Source organism: Lycorma delicatula, chromosome 5 (assembly GCF_047948215.1).
Source record: "Lycorma delicatula isolate Av1 chromosome 5, ASM4794821v1, whole genome shotgun sequence".
Lineage (NCBI taxonomy): Eukaryota > Metazoa > Arthropoda > Insecta > Hemiptera > Fulgoridae > Lycorma > Lycorma delicatula.
This window is the reverse complement of record NC_134459.1, coordinates 178,195,119-178,215,165: the sequence shown is the minus strand read 5'-3', so window position 1 is coordinate 178,215,165 and position 20,047 is coordinate 178,195,119. Positions and strand designations below refer to the sequence as shown.

General features: G+C 29.9%; 1 protein-coding gene across 2 annotated transcripts in view; it reads left to right on the top strand.

Annotated features, from left to right (window-relative positions):
* Nucleotides 1-20,047, top strand: part of puf (ubiquitinyl hydrolase 1 puf) — a 405,361-nt gene that overhangs the window by 310,717 nt on the left and 74,597 nt on the right. For both annotated transcript variants that reach the window (XM_075367624.1, XM_075367623.1), the window contains exon 43: nt 937-1,190. In XM_075367624.1, coding sequence (XP_075223739.1) covers nt 937-1,190 — 254 coding nt within the window. The remainder of the gene's footprint in view (nt 1-936; nt 1,191-20,047) is intronic.

Here is a 20,047-nt window from a genome sequence, read left to right as displayed (position 1 = left end):
GTGGTGATGCTCTGGATTGCTGATAGTAATCTCGTCTATCTTGGTCATCATTAGAAAATTTTTAAGCATGTCGAGATAAACAATACCATTTACAGTTGCCTCCAGGAAGAAGAGCAGCCCGTGTAGTCTGTTTGCATAGGACACTAAAATCATTGACCTTAGGGCTATCATGGATGCCCTGCAAAGTTTGATGAAGGTTTTAGCTACCCCATATTTGACAGTTATGGGTGTTTACCTTACCACTGATGTGAAATGTTGTCTCATTGCTAAAAATTACACTGTCAAAAAATGTATTATCTATTATTCTATCCATCATTTCTACACAAAACTGTAGCCAAGAAACTTTGTTGTCATCTTTATTGTGTTGAACCATGGTTAGTGTGTTTGGTTTCATTTGTGATTGTTTACGAAATACACACCAAACAGTTCTTGTGGAACACACCAAATAGTCTCATGTGACATGTTGAGTTGATTTCTTCAGACTGTGTGCAAAGCTTTCGCTGAGTTCATTCCACAGCAGCATCAGGGATGTACGGGTGTCCTGGTGAATTTGTATGTTTAATAGAGCAACATGTCTCAACAGAAGTATGGTGTCAAGAGTAAACTGTATAACTACTAGGAGGCTCCCTACCGTATTCTATGAAAATTACGTTGAACTGCAGTTGCTGACTGCAAATCATGAAACTAAAACATACAGCGAGCACATTCTACACAAGTAAATGTATCCATTTTTATCAATACTGCTGGCCGAATTCAGTTCTAATGAACTACACGAGTCAAAACTTGTTTTGCTATGAAATGAGACCTCAACCGAATCTGTAAGTTAGTTAAATAATTTTTATATCCTTTAAAAGTCGTGAAGTACTGTTTGAACCACCCGGTAAAATCAAGAAGACAAAGTGCGTACCAGCAGGTAGTTATTTTGTTTTATTTCAGCTGCCGCTTATCTACTGGTGTCATTGGTGCCCAGTCCTCAGTTCAGGCAGTGTTACCGTTCAGCAAGGTCGCATAAGGAGCTCATGTTACCGGCCGATTCTCAGTTAATACTGCATCAGATCTATACAGTGTTACTTAGGTTACTAAAACCAGCTCGCCATTACACTGATATCAATACACATGGTGCATCAAAACTCACTTCTTATTTTACATTGCTCAACTATTTCGCGATATCAAGAACTGAAAAACTTATGGTAAGTAGATCAAATATGTAAGTCTTCATGCTTATAATTGTTAGTGATGGTTGTAATTCTGTTCTTGTTAGATTTCCTTTTTCTATGTAGAGTGATACTGTTTATGATGTCATTTAAAATTATTAGCTTAGCGGTTAAAATAATTTTTTTTCTGCAAATTTTCACAGTAATGCTTTTAGCAAATGGTATTAAAAATATTTAACTGGAATCATTTGTTGTAATAATAGTATAAGTGTTCTAAACAAAATGCTATCAGAGCCAGCACTTTGCCAATTACATATAGTATAAACGCACCTGTTAGCTGTTTTAAAGAAAATCTACTGTCAGGTTTTTCATGCTTCAAATGATATAAGTTTGGTTGATCATGCATCCACAATCTGTTGAGTATACCCGATTCAAACATACGCTCTGTTATTTCATTTATTGGATTTGCAAGTGGAGATCCTTTCTTCAACAAAAATGGAGATGCACTCGATTGAATTAGGCAATCACCGATTTTACACATGACATCTTTGCTCTTTACATTTTTGCTTCTATGAACCGAATAATGTTGCAAAAATCTATCTGCTCCAAACGTAACTGTATCTCTGTTATCCACTACCCATTTGATAACATCATCGTATTTGCCGTGTTCTACTTTTTTAAATCTCTGAAGAATCTTTTTCATTATTGTGTTATTTCCTACCGACTTATTGAATATATTATAAGACTGAGGATTACCGGCTACTTGAAAATTAAAATCTATTATTTCTTTCATAGTTTCTACATTTCGTGTCTGCCAAGGGACAGTCATAAAGCTTCCCATTGAAGCCTGATATATAGAATATATTATTAGACAATAAAATATCCATACTACAGTGAATGATTTTGATATCATTAAGTTATTTATTCGTTTGCCGACCGACTGCCCTAAACATATTGCAAATACTGAAAACACTGTTATATCGTTTTCATAATTTTTCTTTGTGTTTCTGTATTTTTTAATCCAAGCGTAGGATAATATGTTAATGACAACAGTCAATATAAAGACTATTATTATAAGTGACCAGTTACTTATTGAAAATTCTTTAATGTAATTGTTCCACTTTGAAGGTTTTTGACCTGCCTTGCACGGTGCATAAAATATAAAACATTCCGAAAGAGATATTTTTGAGAACTCAGTACTAGGAAGAAAATATATAATATGGGAATAAATTCCAAAAGCAAAGTCTTTTTCACCCGTTATTAAATTCTCTTTAATTTTTTGCGGTATACCATTCGCTACAGAATAACCGAATTCATCCATTACTGTATTATTGGCCGGTATAGATATCAAAGTACTGAAGTTCATATACCTTTCTAATATTTTTAACATAAATCCTCCCATACCGTTTAATTCCCACGTGTTATTTTTTTTTGGAATAATTATAGCTTCTGGTGGTCTTGTCTTGCCGATTCCATGTAATGAACAGCCATGAAGGTTTTTTACCTTTTCTTCGATCGTGAACAGTTCGTTGTTCTGTTGAAATGTTTTATTCGACTTAAACCACATATCCAAGAGTACAGGTCATCCGACTTCAGAACAGTGCTTCTCTGAGTACGGTGAATACGTGTAAAGATATATTCGATCATTGCTTTTAGTCATTACTATTAAGTTCATCAGCCTTAGTCTCCAAAATTGTTCCATGTATTTTACAATCATCAGTTGACTGATAATGTTTTGTTTCTGTTGAGTTACTAAAACTAACATCGCCCTTGTTATATACAGTTCTGGATTTAAAATAAGTTTAAGGTGTTTTACGTCATTAGTATGGTCTTTACCATCTCCCTTTAAGAATATGATGTATAATCCTGATAAAGCTTTATAATTGATCTTAGGCTGAATGATTCTTAGTCCAATATATTCAATTAAGAAGGTTTTTGCTGTATCATAATCTTTAATATCTTCATTGAATATAATAGTCGGCAGTTTTTCTGCATATTTTACACATATTTGTATTAAACATTGTACTGTATCTGAGTCTGTGTAAGCACTCTTCAGCTCTTTTCCTTCATTTTCTTTGAATTTAAGTATTAGCAACGTATTTGGTGAAGTTGTAACGCTTGTTTTTATTATTAACAATAAAATTAAATTAATTAAATTTATCATATTGTCTCCTATATAATGCATATATTTAGTCGCTTATATTTGGTAATAACTGTATCCTACTCCTTTACTGATTTAACATTCTTTCTTTTCCTGTTTTTTTGTATATTTATATAACACCTTGATGTCTTATTTTATTTTTAAACTTAAGTAAATTTTATTGACGTAAATTATTTCTTAATTCTATTCTATAACTTAATTCTATTATGTTAATAGTACGGACAGTAAATATTTTACTTCTGTACACGAAAGCCTTCATCTATTTATTTGTATGCTTATTTTCACATTTAATATTTATTAAATTAACAAATTGCAAATTAAATTGGATGTAGTAAGAATTTATGTTATTTCCGGCATTGTTGGAATATAGCATTAAGTGATTTGATTTGTGATGTATTGACTAAGAAGGTATTATGAATTGATTAATTTTTATAAAATTTTGTTATATTTAAAATGACAGTTTCTCCCCAAACCTATTCAGAAATAAATGTAATATTTTTTGTCATTTATCATTTGCTTTATATTTTAAAAATCTTAAAATTTTGAGGTTTGATACAAAGTGTAATTTATTTGAAGGAAGAAAATAAAAATAAATAAAACTGAAAAAAAACTCAGAAGTTTAAAATAGAAAATATTCCCTTTGGCGCTAATTTAATAGTTTTCTTAGTATAAGAAGTAGAAAATTTAAAATTTTAGAAAAACCTGATTGTGGAAATACCATTTAATATTGTTAATATTCATTTATTCAATCAACACATTCTTTAAAATAGTAAATAAATTGTTTTTATTATCAAAGAAGATATGAAGAAAACTCTGATATGTATTGCAGGATTGTACTCATTTGTAGGTATCACAAAATTGAAAATTCATTTTGGTAATTTTCATGAAGAGCTTGTAAAAGTTTTAGTTTACACGGTTTTAAATACAATTAATCATTTCAAACCGTAAAATTATTTAATGTAGTCAGACTTTCTTCAATAACTTTAGCTAAATGTTTACATTTTCTTTATTTACTCTTGCTGGTGGTCTTTAAGAATGAGGTAAATCATTAATGGTAGCAGGTTGTATAAATATTTTATTTAATTATAGACAGTCCAATAATAGTAATACTGGCATTTCAGGAAAATAATATGTAAGTGCCAATTTAAACTCATTTTCACTCATATCATATTTTCTTCATATTTGTAAGACAAAAACATGTTTCTTTTTGTTGAGTTTTTATTCATTTTATTTGAATAAAACATGTTGCTTGCATTGTGACCCTATCCAGTTACTATTACAGGGTTTCCACACATCCTGGAAAACAGGGAATTTGAAAAAACTTTATCCGGTTCAGGTAATACCTCAAAATTTTGTATTTTTATTTATTTGCCCTGAAATATTTATTAATGTCTTGGAAATTTTTTAGAATTTTTTTCCATACCTGTTTTAACAAAATTTATTTTTTTATGAAAAATGTACTGAAAATAAAGCTAACAAGATGGATGGCTGCTGAATAGATTATGTGAGGGCGCACCTTCTAAAAGTTTTAAAAAGAAAGTGATAGTTTCCATTTGTAATTTTCCTTGTTCTATATTGTTCTGTTTATTTTCTATAGTGATGTTCAGAAAATATCCCAAATACTTCTTTTCAATCGTATTTTATTGTAATATTACGATGCGGTTGGAATATATCTCCATCGTGTATTATTATTATTTTTGTTGCACATTATAAGTTTTAGCGGTGAATTTATTTCGGGAGTACCATACTTTTTTAGAAGCATAGGTGGGATTCGAACGGTTAATAATAATAATAATACCAGTTATAGAAAGCACTTTCAATTTTTTTCCTATTTGATTTTTTTTTAATCGATAAATAGCATTAAAATAAAGCTGTGGAAAACAAGATATGATAATTGTTATGTAAACAGACAAAATAGCAGAACGTTTAATCTTATTATTCTCATCATTAATAAAGTGTTATGTGTTAAGATAAAAATTTGTTATAACAAAAAAGTTTGAGTTTTGTAGAGTAGAGGCGTGAAATCTGAAAGCTTGTAGTCAAGCGGCATATAAATCTTATATATCAATGATTCCAGAAACATTTTTCATATCGGTGTTTATAAAAAGGAAAGATAAATCTGTTCATGATTCAATCTCAATCATTTTACAATTTACATTAAAATTAAGTATTATTTTACAAATAAATTATTATTCCAAATCTATGCTAAGTATAATTTAATAATTTATTTTATAATATTAATTGCAATTAAAATAAAAATTTCCTGAATTAATTCATTTGTAATTATTGTTTGAAAATGTTATAGGCATTTCTAAATCTAAATTATGATAATTTATGGCCCAGAGGTTAAAAATTACAAATGATGTATGTGTTGACAAAATTGATAAATATAAAGTCGACACATCCTTTTAAATGATCAATTTTGTAAGTATGAGTTATTTTAATAAACGAATCATTCTAATTAGATAACAGTAAAGACTTACATCGGTAGCAAGCATCATGTACAAATAAAAACAAGTATATTTATTTATAAAATACATTAAAGTTAAAAGCTTGGCGTAATAACAATGTTCAGTCATTTTTTTCTTTGTCCATCTGTTGAGTGTGTTTAGCCAGCGCTGCGTTTTGTTTTTCTTGATTTAAAGTAGCGTGTATATAGTATATGTTAAATTATTATTTGATCTGTAGCTGCAAGCAGGATGAATGAACTTAAATCCACTGTGGCTTATAAAAAATTAAGTCGGCACGCTCAGGAGTTAATCAATAATGTGTACAAATTCATGAAAGAAAAAGCAAGTTGGGAAGTCGGGGAATGATAACAAGCGTATTATTGTAATTCAGTAATTGTAGAGAAAGAAGAGCAGCTGCATGTAAAATATCATGATTGCAAGTTATCACATTTAATGAGGAAGACGTATTATTCTTATTTGTTGATTACCTTTCATAGGTAGGAAGATGCTGCATAGCTTTCCAGACATGCTAATATGTATGTCTTTTTTTATTATTTATTATTATTTTTTAAATGTCATGGAACAAAAATTGGAGTTGCTGTTAAAAAATACACAACGCTATAAGGCACACAAAGTGGTTAAAACTACTTTTATAAACCGGTCAGACAACTTCAGTTATACATTCAGAATATATTACTGATGCTGAAATAAATAAATATTTAAAAAAAAGATGTAATAAAAAATATTAGTAAAATATAAATTAAAAATGTTTTAAATAAAAATACTGAACTGAGATCAATATTTTTTTATACACTAGATTAAGATTGTAAAGTAAGTTTAGCTATTTTATGGTTTGAAATTTGTGTTATCCATTTGAGAGCGAGCTCAAACAACATTTTGGGAGGCTTTTATCTATTTATTATTTTACTTATTGCATTCACTTTTTTATTTTAATATAATAAATACATTTCAACAAATATGTAGAACAAGTTTATCAAACATGCAAGATGGAAATTCAGTCGGTTAAAACTAGTCAAAAATTGAATATACAAATATTCCAATAAATGTTTCGTGCATTTATAAACTATTACAAAGAAATTGTGGTTTTATTATTTTTGATAGGTCGGTTAAAGTTTTGAAATTAATTTATTTACTGTCTGAATTTTAGCTGATTCTTATAGTCATGTTTTCTTGGAATCAGTATGCACTCCTGCCTAGATTACTTTTTCATTATATTTGTTGAATTCTTTAAATTATCTTTATTTATTATTTTTCTTTATATGGAGTTCATTTGCATACCATTAAAGTAAATTTTTTTTTGAGTATAGGAGGCAGTACAGTGTGAGGTTTTTCAAAGTAGCTTCATGAGGGAATAACAAATAGAAATAAAACAGTTTTATATAAAATAAAATGCTTATAAATGCAGTATTTTAAATTTCATTTAGATTTTTTCAGTGAACTCCCAGACAAAATATATTCTTTAAATTGTTCATAAGTTTTCTCAATGCATTATTATTGTCTAAATTCTTGAATAATATTATTTTACAAATACTTTAGGTTTTGGGTGCCCTAAAATCTAAAATAAATTGTAAAATTAGAAATCTAAAATATCTAATCTCTGAATTGTGATCAGGCCACAATTCATACCGCCTATGAACAAAATCCCCATTACTTTTCAATCTTTATATAGAACTAGCAGTTAATGATGTTAAAGAACAATTTACATTCAAAGTAACAGTACAAGGTGAAAAGATAAAGATGCTACGATTTGCTGATGATATAGTAATTCTAGCCGAAAGTAAAAAGGATTTAGAAGAAACAGTGAATGGCATGGTGAAGTCCTACACAAGAATTACCGCATGAAAATAAATAAGAACAAAACGAAAGTAATGAAATGTAGTAGAAATAACATAGATGGACCGCTGAATGTGAAAATAGGAGGAGAAAAGATTATGGAGGTAGAAGAATTTTGTTATTTGGGAAGTAGAATTACTAAAGATGGACGAAGCAGGAGCGATATAAAATGCCGAATAGCACAGGCGAAACGAGCCTTGAGTCAGAAATATAATATGTTTACATCAAAAATTAATTTAAACGCTAGGAAAAGATTTTTGAAAGTATATGTTTGGAGTGTGGCTTTATATGGAAGTGAAACTTGGACGATCGGAGTATCTGAGAAGAAAAGATTAGAAGCTTTTGAAATGCGGTGCTATAGAAGAATGTTAAAAATCAGGTGGTTGGATAAAGTGACAAATGAAGAGGTGTTGTGGCAAATAGATAAAGAAAGAAGCATTTGGGAAAATAAACCTAAAAGAAGAGACAGACTTATAGGCCATGTATTAAGGCATCCTGGAATAGTCGCTTTAATATTGCAGGGACAGTTATAAGGAAAAATTGTGTAGGCAGGCAACGTTTGGAATATGTAAAACAAATTGTTAGGGATGTAGAATGTAGGGGGTATACCGAAGATAATCGACTAGCACTAACTAGATAGGGAAACTTGGAGAACTGCATAAAAAAAATGTCAAATGACAAAAAAACAGTCAAATGACCGAAGACAAAAAAAAATGAACAAAATATTGTAACACTTTGAGTACTATTAATATTGCACTTAATTAACTGTCACATTGTACCGTATGTTGAACTCCATTTAAATTTGTGTTTCGCTGGGTTCATCATTCGGATCTTCTCACCACCCATGTTTAAATCGCTTATTCTTATGCTGCTCAAAGTAACTTTATCATAGGCATCCATGCCATATACCATTATCAGTGGCACCATTTCAGTAGATTTTTTACTGAAAGCTTAAAACAGTCTTTTATTGTTTTTGCAACAGGCAGTTAACAAACAAATGACAATCAGCTTCAGATTTATGCACAATTGATAATGTGATTCCAGTTAAATTACCATGTGAGCAGCCATTCTATTAATTAAATTGTTATATCTATTGTCAGACCATAACCAGAACGTTTGCAGGTAATATGAAATATAAGTCACTCCTGAGACTGGCATAGCCATTTTAAAGGTAGCAAGCATCCCATGATAAGGATGTAAATAATAAGCATCAAGCTTACTAAGGAAAATGAAGTGAGCGGTCTTGTGATTTTGTTCATCGAGTCCAACATGTTGCACATCAGCATCAGCCAAACCCTGTGAAATACAGGAGGCGTCCAGCTCTATAAGTGACATTTTTACTCTGCTCAACACAGAGACTTGCCGTAGTGACTATCCTTAGTGAGCTCTGATCTACCCTCTTGTTTTTACTTTGTATAGGTATTATTAAATAAAATAATTTTAGTTTGATTGACATTAGATTTTTCCTCAATGTCTAGTAAAGAATTTCTTTCTTAAAATACCTATAAATTTAAAAATAATCTAATGCCGTAAGCATTTAACATTCTTTTAAAGATCGCCACACAATAACAGTCAAAGATGATCAAAGTCAAACTTCTTTGACACTTCTGAGCAGTGTCACCAGAAGTATGAAAGTCAAGAGACACTTTTCAGCGGTTTTTTATTACATTGTTAATATCCAAGGCATTTGCCTTGGATTTTCATCATTCCAGTAACAAAAATTTGTTTGTTAATAGTACCACATGTGCCTTCATATTACATGATTAATCTCTCTGAAACTTCAGGAGTCATATTCACAATTTCATTAAACTGAACACTGAATTCTAATTGTACTTCTTTATTGGTTTCCAACATTTATGAGCAAATTGAATTTAATACCGGTCAGATTTGAGGTCATCATGGTGAATAGATTTGAGGTCATGTTAATGTTGAAGACTTCTGTCTGGTAAGTTTGAAAAAGCTGATTACTGCCTACAAGAACGATTGGACTTTGAATAACTGCTGCCTTAACTCTCTTGAATTTTTCTGGCTACATATTATTCATGTACTACCAACAACTTTATCACAAACAACCTTGTTATTCTACTTTTCATTCCGCCTCAAAATAGTATTTATATATGTGAGGCTACTTATTTTTGGATGCTTTTTGAGATTTAAGTTACTAATTTATTGAATTACAATGTGAATTTTTTTTTAACTGACTTGTGTCTTTTAAACCTTTTATAATTTCTATAAAATTAAACAAAGCAGTATAAACTTAACTACTTTTATTGAAAGCTTTTAGAACCTATAGATTTATCATTAGTTATACAGGATGTTGAACTTAAAAGAGCCCCCATCACTCAGCAGTTTTTACTAAATGCATATTTTTATTAAAATGCATATGTTGGTGTGAGTGGGTAAAATAAGCTGTTTGTATGACCGAATTGGAGTAGGGAGAACTAGAGTGAGGAGGCAATGGTCTATCTATGTCGAGCATTGGCTTTTGAACGAGGTTGCATGATTGTGTGTTGTTTTTTTTGTTAAAATGCGGTTAACTGTTGAAGAATGTGTATTCATGATGGAAACTTATTTGGTGATGAAATCTCATGATGTGTGATGGTGAAAGTTAAGGGAGAAATTTGAAAAAGAAGCATCACTGTAAAGCATTATTTAGGATTTAAAAAGTTTCATGAAACAGGTTCAGAATTAGACCAGAAATGTGGCTGACAGGTCAGTTTTAATGATGCAGATCGTACAGGACACTAAAGCGGCAGTTACAAGATCTCCTCGTAAATCTGTGTAGAGACTAAGCCTGAAAAGAACATTACACTAGGTTTAGCCTATGTTATAGTGAAGGGAATACTAACTGAAAATCCACACACTTTCTTTGAATCTCCCCTATATCCGTAAAAAATAGTCTTACGATGTGCAGTTTCAAGGTAATGAATAATAGAATCCTTGTTTTTTTTTTTAAAAAACTGTGGTTGCTGCCATTTACCAAGAAATCATCCAGCAGTTGATAGTCTTATTGCAAGAGGATGAGCATGAGCATGACTGCTGGTTGCAACAGGACAGTTTCATTTACCATACAGCTCATTCTATTATGGAGATGCTACAGGATTTTTTTGGTGGAAGAATCATTCCTAAAAGATTGTGGCCAGCAAGATCCCTTGATCTGACTAGTCCAGACTTCTTTCTGTCAGGTTACTTAAAAGAAATTGTTTACAGGAGCAATTCACAAATCCTGCAGGATTAATGAAAATATTATCAATGTCATCCAGAAAATTGACAGAGTGCAGCTAACAAGGTAGCCAGGAACATACATGATCATATCTATTGACAAGTGCGTAAAAGTGGATGGACATCATTTTCATCACTCGTAAATTATTATGTAAGTATTTGCCAATAAACTATTATTTACAGACTAAACTAAGTGATGGGGCCTCTTTTAAGTTGAACACCCTTTAAAATTCAGTATCAGGTAATGCGTTAGGATTGTGATATTAAAAACTATTTTTTTTTGTCTTCAGTCATTTGACTGGTTTGATGCAGCTCTCCAAGATTCCCTATCTAGTGCTAGTCGTTTCATTTCAGTATACCCTCTACATCCTACATCCCCAACAATTTGTTTTATATACTCCAAACGTGGCCTGCCTACACAATTTTTCCCTTCTACCTGTCCTTCCAATATTAAAGCGACTATTCCAGGATGCCTTAGTATGTGGCCTATAAGTCTGTCTCTTCTTTTAACTATATTTTTCCAAATGCTTCTTTCTTCATCTATTTGCCGCAATACCTCTTCATTTGTCACTTTATCCACCCATCTGATTTTTAACATTCTCCTATAGCACCACATTTCAAAAGCTTCTAATCTTTTCTTCTCAGATACTCCGATTGTCCAAGCTTCACTTCCATATAAAGCGACACTCCAAACATACACTTTCAAAAATCTTTTCCTGAGATTTAAATTAATTTTTGATGTAAACAAATTATATTTCTTACTGAAGGCTCGTTTAGCTTGTGCTATTCGGCATTTTATATCGCTCCTGCTTCGTCCATCTTTAGTAATTTTACTTCCCAAATAACAAAATTCTTCTACCTCCATAATCTTTTCTCCTCCTATTTTCACATTCAGTGGTCCATCTTTGTTATTTCTACTACATTTCATTACTTTTGTTTTGTTCTTGTTTATTTTCATGCGATAGTTCTTGCGTAGGACTTCATCTATGCCGTTCATTGTTTCTTCTAAATCCTTTTTACTCTCGGCTAGAATTACTATATCATCAGCAAATCGTAGCATCTTTATCTTTTCACCTTGTACTGTTACTCCGAATCTAAATTGTTCTTTAACATCACTAACTGCTAGTTCCATGTAAAGATTAAAAAGTAACGGAGATAGGGAACATCCTTGTCGGACTCCCTTTCTTATTAGGGCTTCTTTCTTATGTTCTTCAATTGTTATTGTTGCTGTTTGGTTACTGTACATGTTAGCAATTGTTCTTCTATCTCTGTATTTGAACCCTAATTTTTTTAAAATGCTGAACATTTTATTCCAATCTACGTTATCGAAAGCCTTTTCTAGGTCTATAAACGCCAAGTATGTTGGTTTGTTTTTCTTTAATCTTCCTTCTACTATTAATCTGAGGCCTAAAATTGCTTCCCTTGTCCCTATACTTTTCCTGAAACCAAATTGGTCTTCTCCTAACACTTCTTCCACTCTCCTCTCAATTCTTCTGTATAAAATTCTAGTTAAGATTTTTGATGTATGCATTAAAAACTAATTATTGTCATTTTCAAAGAAATTAAATATCAGTTATAATTAAGCTAGCTGTTAAACAGGTGTACTGATTTAAATAGTTCATAATGTACAAAATTTACCTCTTTGTTCATAAATGTGATTTTTGTTATATATTTTTAGAAACATACAAAATTCTAATCTCTAATATTATTAGAAATAAAAAGAAGTAATAATAAAAACTGAGATTGGGAATGAATAAGTAAACTTTGAACTTAAAGAATTATTTAAAGCGGCATTCCTGTTTGACAGAGCTAGTTTAATGTAACTGATATTTCATGTGATCATGACAGTATTGCATGTATTGACACTATTTTTATGTAATTGTGGTAGTGCATTACCCATTAGTGTATTTTATGATAGATTCTTGGATTAGAAAACTATATTTTTATCAATAGGTAAGTTTATATTAGCTATTTAAATATGTTCATAGGTGGTTTTTGTTAACTTGTCTACTTACAAAAAATGTCTACATTAAAAATGAAATTATTTGATTATTCATTGTAATGAGTATTCTTTTATCAGAGGTGGTCATATAAAGCGTAACTGCAATTTTTTTTTCAAATACATTGAGAATACAGAATTAGGTCATATTAGTTCAAGCTAACAATGAATCCTATGTATAAATGATTCATTTTTTGTGTACCTGATCTAATTCTGAATTAGATCACTTTTATTGAGGCAATGTTAGACAACATACATGTCAGTTCAGCATGATGCCTAATGTTGCCTCAGCCAAATCAATCCAAAAATGTCTAAAATGACTTAAAAATTGTTTTTTTTTATTTAATACTGTTAAAATATTTTTTCAAGTTTTTAATGTGTTACTTTTTTGGTTTTGTATTTTTGCAAATTGTACTGTTAAAATGCCATTTAAGGAGTGTTTTAATTTAAGAAGTTATTGTTATTTTGTTACTAGATTGTAACTCATAAAACTGGTTTGTTTTGAACTGTAATGAGTTAAGTTTCATGTCCTCTAATTAATGGTAAACAAATTATCTAACTCTTTTGTTCTTACTTATGTAAAGAATATATATTTGTTATTTTAGTAAAGTTCAACCGCTGTTTTATATTATATATTTTTTCTTTCTAATAGTATTGTTAGTCTAAATCAATCGGTAAAGGATGTAACGTAAAATGTTAAACTAAATATAATTACATTAATTATAATACTCTTTAAACTTAAATATTGTATATTTACACCATTTTAAACTTAATAATTTGAGATAATTTACTAATGATATAATATTTAAATAAGTGAAACCGTATCTAAATCTGTTATAAATTACATATAATCAAATATATATTGATCAGACTAACAAGGACTTTATTTAAAGATAATGATCCAGCGGCCTAAGTTCTGAATAATGAAAGGTGCACTTAGGCACAGTTTTTGAACCATTTTTTTGTGTTCTCTGTACCACGGATATGTGAACATTTGATTTATTGTGGCATTCTTCAATCAAGACAGATTCTTCAATCCAGGTTACATGTTAAAAATCTTTCAACATATCAATTTATGGTTAATCAAAAGGGAGTTATTAAAGTTGTCAATTATTCAAATGAAATACAGCCTACAACGTATTTTTTCATTATCATCAAGTAATTTCATTTAATTGCTTATTTAATTCATATCTATATTTAACATTGTTAATTAAGACTGTTAATTCATAATGAACAGAGAATAATTGATTAGACAGAGAGAATCAATTAAATCCTCTAACAAGAATCAGTACATTTATTGAAAAATATGTCTCTCAAATATAGATATGTTATTTATCTTTTTTGAATTAAACTAAGAAACTTTCAAGAGTTGCAAAACAAATATGATGCTATTCAAATGCAACTTGAAATGTAAGATGATTAAGGGGGGGGGGGGGGGGTATTTGTTTTGATCGTGTATAGGTTGAAGACAATTTATGCAGTTTTGGATGTAAATTACAATGTTTAATAGGCAATATTAAGCAAATGACAATCAATCAAGAAATTAATGTAGTTACAGCAAATAAGCAAATGCAACTACTACCAATTAATTTACCATTTTTCAAAGATAATGTTCTTGACTGGCAACATTGTTATAGCTTATTTAGCGATTTAGTACATAGTAGAAATGGTTTAACTAATTTACAAAAACTCCACTATCAACATACCTCCTAAAAGGATGAAGCATTAGCTATTATTAAAAATTTACCAATTACGAATGAAAATTATACAGTTGCACTAGGTCTATTAAAAAGGTGTGTTGACAATAAGTATTTAATTGCATCTCATAATACAGATCGTATTTTAAAACTAAATTCTATTAAAGGAGAATCTTTAGATAATTTATCCAAATTTATTATCTAAGGATCTTCATATGTCAATGTTCTTGAAGCAATGCATATTCCAATCAATACATATGGATTTACTGTTGTTCAGTTGTTAACATCAAAGTTAGATTACAATACCTCCAGATTATGGAAGGAGAAGCTTTCAACTCGAAGGTTTTCTATCTTCAAAGTTTTCATGGAATTCCTTGAATTTAGAAGACAAATGCTTGAAAATATTAATGCATATAAGACAAATCATCAAGTCATCTTAAGACATAATTCCAAGGGACACCGACACAACAGTGAAACTAAATCCTATACTAAACATTTTAACATAAATTCTAACAAGCAAGTATAAGGCAAATAATTTTAGATGTTATTCAAACTTCAACCTTAAGCAGTGTCTAATTTGTAATTCTAAATCATTATTTACATTGTTGTAAGGAATTTTTAAACTTTTCTGTTCATGAACGGAAAGAATTTCTGGAACATCACAATTGTTTTTCAATTGTTTAGGTAACACTCATTCAGTTGACGAATGTTATTCTAGTAGTATATGTAAGATTTTTTCTGAAAAACACAATACCCTTATTCGTATAAATAATATTAATTTTAAATTAAAAGACAGTAAGTCTGAAAATAATAATCATTTGTCATTTAAATTACAGTCAAACAAAAACATAATTTTATCTACTGCGTTATGTATTACCGATGATGTACATGGTAATACTCATACATGTCGAGTTTTACTAAACTCTGGTAGTCAAGTGAATTTTTGTACTTATAAATTCGGGCAAGGTTAGAACTTAAAAATATAAATATGATATCCATTTATAAAATATGATATTCAAATTGTAGGAATAAATAATACACTTTCTCATTCTGAATGTAGTGTTGTATTGACGTTACATTCTTTCTCTATGAACTTTACATTCCAATTGTAATGTGCTATTTTAACAAAGATAACAGATAGCCTACCGTCATGTACCTTTGATATTTCGCATTTTAATTTGCCTCATAATCTGTTTTTTGCAGATCCTGAATTTTAACATAAATAAAATTTACATCCTTATTGGAGCACAATTTTACTTGAATTTTATTTTACCTAGGAAATTTATTCGAAACTTTAAATATCCTGTTCTTCAAGAAACCAAACTGAGATATATTGTCAGTGGTTGTTTTCCTGTTAACACTAAGAGCAATAATACCATTGCATCTTTTATTTCTCATTAGGATTCTACAAATATTTCGACTGCACTTGAGAACTTCTGGAAAATTGAGAAAATTAATACTGATATTCCATTAAATGGAAGTTCTATTTGCAAAAAACATTTTCAACTCGGTTTTACTTGAAACAACCAAGGCAGATTTGTAGTGGCATTACCATGTAAAGGCAATAAACAAGGCTAGGTGATTCTTTTGTAAATGTAAAGGATAGATTTTTTATCGTTGGAAAGAAGGCTAAACAATGATCCCAATCTTAAACGTGACTATTCTACTTTCATAAAAGAATATTTGGACTTGGATCACATGTCACTACTTAACTCCGATGATTTGTTAATAGACAAATAATATTTGTGTTACTTACCCCGTCATCCGGTATTTAAATCAACTAGTCTAACTACTAAACTTCAGGTGGTTTTCAATGGTTTAACTAAAACCACTAACGGTTTATCTCTTAACAATACTCTGGTAGTCGGACCTGTTGTCCAACAAGATTTATTTTCTCTATTGTTAAGATTCTGAATTCATAATTATGTCATTACCTCTGACAAAAAAGATGTATCGACAGGTACTAGTTAAATCCAGTGATTCTATTCCACTGGATTTTCTGGTGTAATTCTCGAAAACAAAAGATAAAACATGCACTACGAACCGTAACTTGTGGAACCTCTTGTGCACCGTACTTTGCCACAAGATGTTTCATCAAATGTCAATTGAAAATGAAAATAATTTTCCACAAGTTTCTAAAGCTATTAAAAATTATTTCTATGTTGATGATCTCATTACCGTTTCAGATAACCTAAATGAAGTTATCCAACTAATGGACAATATTTCCAAATTATTTCAACACTGTGTTTTTCACTTCACACATGGTATTCTTTCTAATAATTCCAGTATTTCTACATCTAATCATAATTCATCCATACAATCTAAACAAGAATACAACATACGTTCTCTAGGAGTTCTATAGAACAACAATTCAGATACACCACATTTCCAAATCACTCATTCTAATAATTCTAAAATTTATACCAAAAGGAATATTCTTTCCATCATAGCAGATGTCAATGATCCTTAAAGACCCATTGGCCTATTATATTTTTATACAAACAGTTTATGCAGTCAGTATGACAACTCAAAATTGACTGGGACGAAATATTACCCAAGCCATTAATAACACAATGGCTTTCATTATATAATCAATTACATTTAATTCAGTCTTAAGATAGGTAGATATATTAATTTTAACAATAATAGTAAAATTCATTCAATTCAATTATATGGATTTTCTGATGCCTCTCTTAAGGGCTGCGGTTGATGCCTTTATATACACACCTTATTTTCCAACCATATTACATGTTCTAAATCAAAACTGGCCTCCTTAAAGCAAATCACATTACCCAAACTTGAACTCTGTGATTGTTTACTAATTATGCATTTATTCATGAAGCTATCTGATATGTTAAAAATACAATTTAACGAGATATACTTACAGATGGATTCCACAATAGCACTTTGCTGGATTCATGGACATTCTTCGAATTAGAAAGTATTTATAGGTAATAAAGTTTCTGAAATTCAGCAAAACACTCTAATTACTGGTCGGCATTACATCAGATCCTCTAATAATCCATGTATTTCAATAACGGGATAAAGAATTAAAAAATTAATCAAGTTGTTGATAAACAAAGTAAGCTTGGTTCTCTAGATCCGTTCTTGGATGATTTAGGGCTAATCAGTATAGGAGGCAAGACATCAACGTTCTCTTACAATATCATGTTAAACATCCTATTGTTGTATATAGAGGTACAGGATAATAAATCAAAAAGAATCATTTTATCACTCATAAGCGTTTAACTTGCTTTAGTTTTGATGCAAAAAATCAGTCCCAACAACTTGGTCAGTTACCACCTGTCGATTCCTTCCTGAACATTCTCTTCTTGCGCAGTAGATTATAGTGGCACAATTATAATTCGTCATTGAGGGCAGAGATCTAAAACATTGAGTAAAGCTTATATGCGCTTTTTTTATGTTTAGCCGCTAAGGCTACTCATTTAGAGTTAGTTTCTGATTTGACTTCACAATCACGTATTTCCGCCTCCAAAAGATTCATTTCATGCAGAAGTATACCTGTTGAAATGTTTTCTGATAACGGTGCTAACTTTCGTTTTGCTAAAAATATTTTGTAGGACTTGTACCAACTCTTAGTCAGACAAATTTAAAATAAATATTCAAACTTTTTCAACATCACAAGGGATTACTTAGTCATTTATTCCTCCTTCATCTCCCCGTTTTGGTAGTTTATGGGAAAGTCCAATCAAAAGTGTCAAATATCATATACGTCGTGTAATAGGAAAATCAATTCTCAACTTCGAGGAATTTTATACATTCTTGACACAAATTGAGGCCTATCTTAACTCTCACCCTATTTATGCTATTTCTACAGACCATAGAGACCCAGTACTACTTTCACTGTGACATTTTCTTATTGGATGTCCTCTCATATCTTTACCTGAACCCACTTATCAAAGGGTTGAAATTACATGATTAGGTCGATGGCAACTACTCTAAAAATTTATACAATCGATTTGGAAACGATCGTCAAAGGACTATCTGCACTATCTTCAGCAACATAACAAGTGGCGTTTTCCCACACATAACCTTTCAGTTGGAGATCTAGTTCTGATCATCAATGAAAATACTTCACACATGCACGGGAAGCATGGAATTGTAACCCAGATTTATCCGGGTTCTGATGATTTAGTCAGAATTGTAGATGTACACACAGATAATAGTTCAATAAAGAGACCTATACATAAATTATGTTTTTTACCAACTTTTAAACATTAACATAAATTTTATTATATAAACAAATAATTAGATAATTTAAATGATGATATTTTCAAAATATATTATTTGATTTAATATTTATATTTTATTATTGTTGTAATTTCATGTTATAATTGTAATCTCATGTTATGATTTAATCTGTTGATTAATGTATTGTTACAGGCTAAATGCATATTAATGTAATTATTACATCACGTTCATATTGCTCTACACTTTTAAACGATTTACCGACTGGTTATTATACTACATACATGCATATACAAACACACGCAACATGCATACATACATATAACACAAACATGTATGTACATACAACATATACACATGTTCATTTTTGTAGCGGATTGACGATCCCAATCGGAATAGATTTTCGATATTTATGTATTGTTTATTTATTACAGCGGAATAGATTTCCCATTATTTATTTATTATTATATTATATGCATTATTTACACTAAATCTTCATTGGAATGAGATGTTTGCCAATGAATACACGTATACGTCATAAGGACTCACAAACAACATTTTTCAAGAAATCCTAATCTATAAGATTTAGATACAGTAAGCAGTATAGATTAGCTAATTTACTAGTAAAGATGATTATTAAGATATATATGCACTTACCAATTACAAAGAAAATATTGCTGATAAAGCAGCTTATTATACATCCGAGCTCTATGATTATTATTCATTACTATTTATTATTGTATTATGTAAAATCCAATGTGAGCATAATTTAAAACTATTGATTCAGTAATTTAAGTATAAGCGATATGTATAATTATTTTTTTCTGATATTTATATCGTATTTTATAATATCCATTAAAGATCATTTATTATTTCATGTTATTAGCTGTAACTTTTTTTTAATAATCGTGTTATTATACAGAGATTAGATTATCTTTCTTTGTATAATACATATTTATAATTATATTGTTAATCTTATCGAGATTACAAACGAGGATTATTTATGTTATTGGTTGTAATATTTCATTACAATAATATAAAGGAAAAATCCTCAAAATTTTTGACGGGCAGCTATGTTCAGTTTCATGTCCTCCTTATTAATGGTTAATAAACTATCTAACTGTTTTGTTCTTACTTATGCAAAGCATATAAATTTGTTATTCTAATTGAGTCCAACAGCTATTTTATATTATATATTTTTTTCTTTCTCATAGTATTGTAGTCTAAATCAGTAAGTAAAGGATCTAACTTAAAATGTTAAACTAAATATAAATACATTAATTATAACTGTTTAAACATTA